The sequence below is a fragment of the Hyalella azteca genome, unplaced genomic scaffold, assembly GCF_000764305.2.
Source record: "Hyalella azteca isolate HAZT.00-mixed unplaced genomic scaffold, Hazt_2.0.2 contig17580, whole genome shotgun sequence".
In the NCBI taxonomy this organism is placed as follows: domain Eukaryota; kingdom Metazoa; phylum Arthropoda; class Malacostraca; order Amphipoda; family Hyalellidae; genus Hyalella; species Hyalella azteca.
This window is the reverse complement of record NW_025947357.1, coordinates 21390-25151: the sequence shown is the minus strand read 5'-3', so window position 1 is coordinate 25151 and position 3762 is coordinate 21390. Positions and strand designations below refer to the sequence as shown.

The following is a 3762-nucleotide window of genomic DNA, read 5'->3' as shown; positions in this document are numbered from 1 at the left end:
AATCACAGAAAACGTCATTTATCCTACATCTACACCATCTACAAAAGAAGAGGAGGACTTTGGAGTACTGTTAATAATGGATGAGTGCACTCTGCATGCTTCAAACGTTTTAAAATTAAGTTTTATTTCAATTGTCCCTAATTACCCATTCCCAAAGGTAATTTAGGAGGCTTTTATTTCTTTCTGGCACCTTACCAATAGCATATGGATTTTGCTTGGAGATGCCATACAATAGCCCCTGCAAAGATCTTTAAAATGAGCCAAACCCTTTAACGAAATGTTTCATGGTAAGAAGTTATTTACAAAAATGCTCAAAACAGTCCCTATTTACCCTGTTTGATGATACTTATTTGATCTTGAATTGCTTACAGATACTCTTCCTGCTTGGTTAAAGTTGGTTATTGCTGGATATCTTATTACTTCCAGTGTGTCTCAGGAAACCTCATACTTATATACCCCCACATTAATATCATGGCATACAGCATAAAAGAGTGCAGAGTTGCTCTGCACCAGCTCTCAGATGCTGCAGTCAGGAGTGGCTGGTGCCCTGAGCAGAGCCTCATTCAAGCAGCAACTGACGTGTGCAAACTCGAGCCTGAAGGTATGCTTCACAACTAGTGCTTGCAAGTCTATTTTATTTGTGAATCTGAAAGATGTTATACTTTGTTGACATTCATGATTTCATTGTTCATTTCATTGTTGAACCAAATCCCTTAGCAGTTTGGAAAGTAAGTTGGTGATGACAACTTTCAGCTTTCAAATATCCAATTATAAGATATATTTACTCATAAGAATTTCCAAAAATTTTACATATTGAAACAGTAAATTGCAGTTGAAGAATTGATTTAATAAGGTCAATGTGCTAAAAAAATGTTATATATCCAAACATTCAAATTTATAGAGTAGCTATTTAGTCTTAATGTAATTCAATATTATCAAGTTACTTTCATTGATTGAATAAATATTACTATTTCCATCTTTTAAAGATATGAAAAGCAGCAATCCAAGTCTAAATGTTCATGTGGAGTCGTGATCAGATAATAACTAGTGATTAGCAGTGGCCTGATCCAGCAGTCAATGTCAGGCTAAATCAACATTGAAACAACATACTTTAAAATTTTGAAATAACATTGAATGTTAGTCCAGAATAAAGAGTGAATCAACGTTATTTTTTCAACATTGTACATTTTGATATAGTTTCAATATTGAAATTGCATTGAATTCAAATATTAAACGAGCACTTGTAAAATGTGTGAATCATGTTAACATGTTCCATCATGAATGTCACAGTATTCAGGCAATTGTTGATGCAACATTGAAAAAATGATGTTGATTCACTTTTCATGCAAAACTAATAATCAACGGGATTTCAATGTCCCGAAGTGCATTGTTTCAACATTGCTTCAGCCTGACATTGCCTGATGGGAATACTGTAGCCTCAACCACAAACTGGAGGCTGTGGAGAGATCGTTTGGGAGGCAATTTTAAGTGAGCATATAAGAGTATCTTGCTGGCTGAAGGGTTGAGGAGGTAGTAAAGATAGCTTAAGTCCAGTATTATGTGATATTCTTAGCTGCAAGTAGCCTCATGCTATTAATTCCTGTAAATTTCATCCAGCAATGGAGGGCAGCAGCTCATCCCTACCCTCCATCATGACAGTTTACATCAAAGAGGAGCCTGAAGATGAGGGAGAGGACATAACTGTGAAGGATGAACCACTTTGCAGTGAAGAATATGAGGTGAAATTTTTAACAAGATTTGCAAGCTTGTAATTTAATTTCACTCAATACTTGCATGAATGTGCTAAATTATTATCTCAAACAGAATTTGGATGTAACATATTTTTACAGTAAGCAAAAGTTTACACAGAAATAAGTTTTTGAACAACCTTATAAGGAATTTTTTATTATAGGTACTGGTAACTATTCATGAATTTCTAATAAATGTTATTAAATTAAGGTATTTTATTCACATTGTGTTATTCTCTGAATCTTGTATTGAATGTTTTAATTTATTATCTTTGGTATAATTCTTTTTGAGTTTATTTTATGAATTTCATCCAAATCCATGCATGGCAACTAATGTCCCTGTTCTTGATGTGCTGACCAGCAAACTCCACTTCCCTCATCTTGCAAGCCATGCAAGAAAGAGGTTCAAGTTGAGGCTCACGAGGCCTGCACCAGCGCCTCACAGTACACTGCTGCAGTGCCTCATAAGCAGGTTGGTGGAGCTGCTTTCTCAGTACAAATAAATTACTGAGGAATTCAAATGCTGATGATAGCTGATGATGATCAGCTCTTCTGATCTGATCTGATGATCAGCTCTTATTTTTAATACGTACATTTATCATTTGTTAAGCAATTTATATTCTCAGTCTTTTGTTCTCCCATCCAAAGTTTTTGACTCATTTTCTGATGAAACATCTATCTGTTTAATCTAAGCTTGTTGTTAGTATTACATTGAAGGTTTGAAATGAACAGAACTTCTGTGGCAATATGTACCTCCTCTGGTAATGCATGCTGCAATGGTGTTTTTTTCTTGTATACCTTGTTTTTCAGGGTTTTTTGTTCTTCTGTATAAATAAATTAGAGATTGGTATTTCTATGTTGGAAATGGATATGAATTTACATTTTCTTTCTGTATATTTTACAGATTAATTCTTTCTATATAATCCTCGTATCAGGTATCCAAAATGTCATTGTTCTGTAAAAGATGTATATACATCAGGCACGACTTGAGACATTGTTTATGGACTTGCATTGACAGAAGTTCCATGCCCTGATGTCATTTCTACATCAATTGCCAAGATGATTTTTCCTTTTATCAGAAATATTCTAATGTTATTAATATAATTCATGTTTTTTGTGAATTCAAGTTCATTGCCTAACTTGAAAGAATTGCTCACAAGAATCTGCTCTCCGTCTCCAGGATGTCTTGCCTTGCAATGCCCAGAGCAACATTGGACAGGATGAGTGGATGGCAGTTTCTCCAGAAAACAAGGAAAAAAATATTTCTGTTGCTGAGAAAAATATTTCTTGTTTAGGGGAAGGATTCGAATGTAAGTTGTGTGATTATTCTGCTGGCAGACAAACACAACTCAAAATTCACATGTTCTCTAAACATGGTTTAGGGAAGAGAGTAAAATGTGATCTGTGTGACTATGTTACTGCTCGAAAAGACAATTTCCAACGTCATCTGTTTGCAGAACATGGTTTGGGGCAAGGATTTAAATGTGATCTTTGTGATTATGTTTCTGCTCATAAACATAGTTTCCAATGTCATCTGTTTGCAAAACATGGTTTGGGGGAAGGATTCAAATGCAAGTTGTGTGATTATGCTGCTGGTAGTAAAATTCATCTCAGCAAGCACGTTTTATCAAAGCATGGTTTGGGAGGCTCAAAATGCAAGCTATGTGATTATTCTGCACGTGATAAATCTCGTTTAAATGAGCACATGTTTTCTAAGCATGGCATGGGTAAAGGATTTCAATGCAAGCAGTGTGATTATGTCAACTGTAAAAAAGATGGTCTTGATAGCCACATGTTTTATATACATGGTTTAGGGAAAGGATTCCCATGTGAGTTTTGTGATTATGTAGCTGCTAAGAAATGTTATCTAACAAAGCACCTGAAATCCAAACATGTTCTGGATTATGAAAAATCTATTAGTACAAGTACTGCTACTATGTCTGCTGATAATCCAATCTAAAATTTGTTGAGGGGGTTTGGTTGAATTCAGTTTGTGTGTATAGGTTGCAGCTGA

The 3762-nt window shown here is 35.0% G+C and overlaps 1 protein-coding gene across 1 annotated transcript; it reads left to right on the top strand.

Moving 5' to 3' along the window:
* The first annotated feature begins 371 nt into the window (after positions 1 to 371).
* On the top strand, positions 372 to 3762 carry LOC108668003. Its single transcript, XM_018155123.1, has 5 exons — positions 372 to 601; positions 1618 to 1739; positions 2110 to 2220; positions 2929 to 3058; positions 3752 to 3762. Exons 1-5 carry the CDS (start codon positions 472 to 474, stop codon positions 3760 to 3762), a joined length of 504 nt encoding a protein of 167 aa, XP_018010612.1. The 5' UTR covers positions 372 to 471.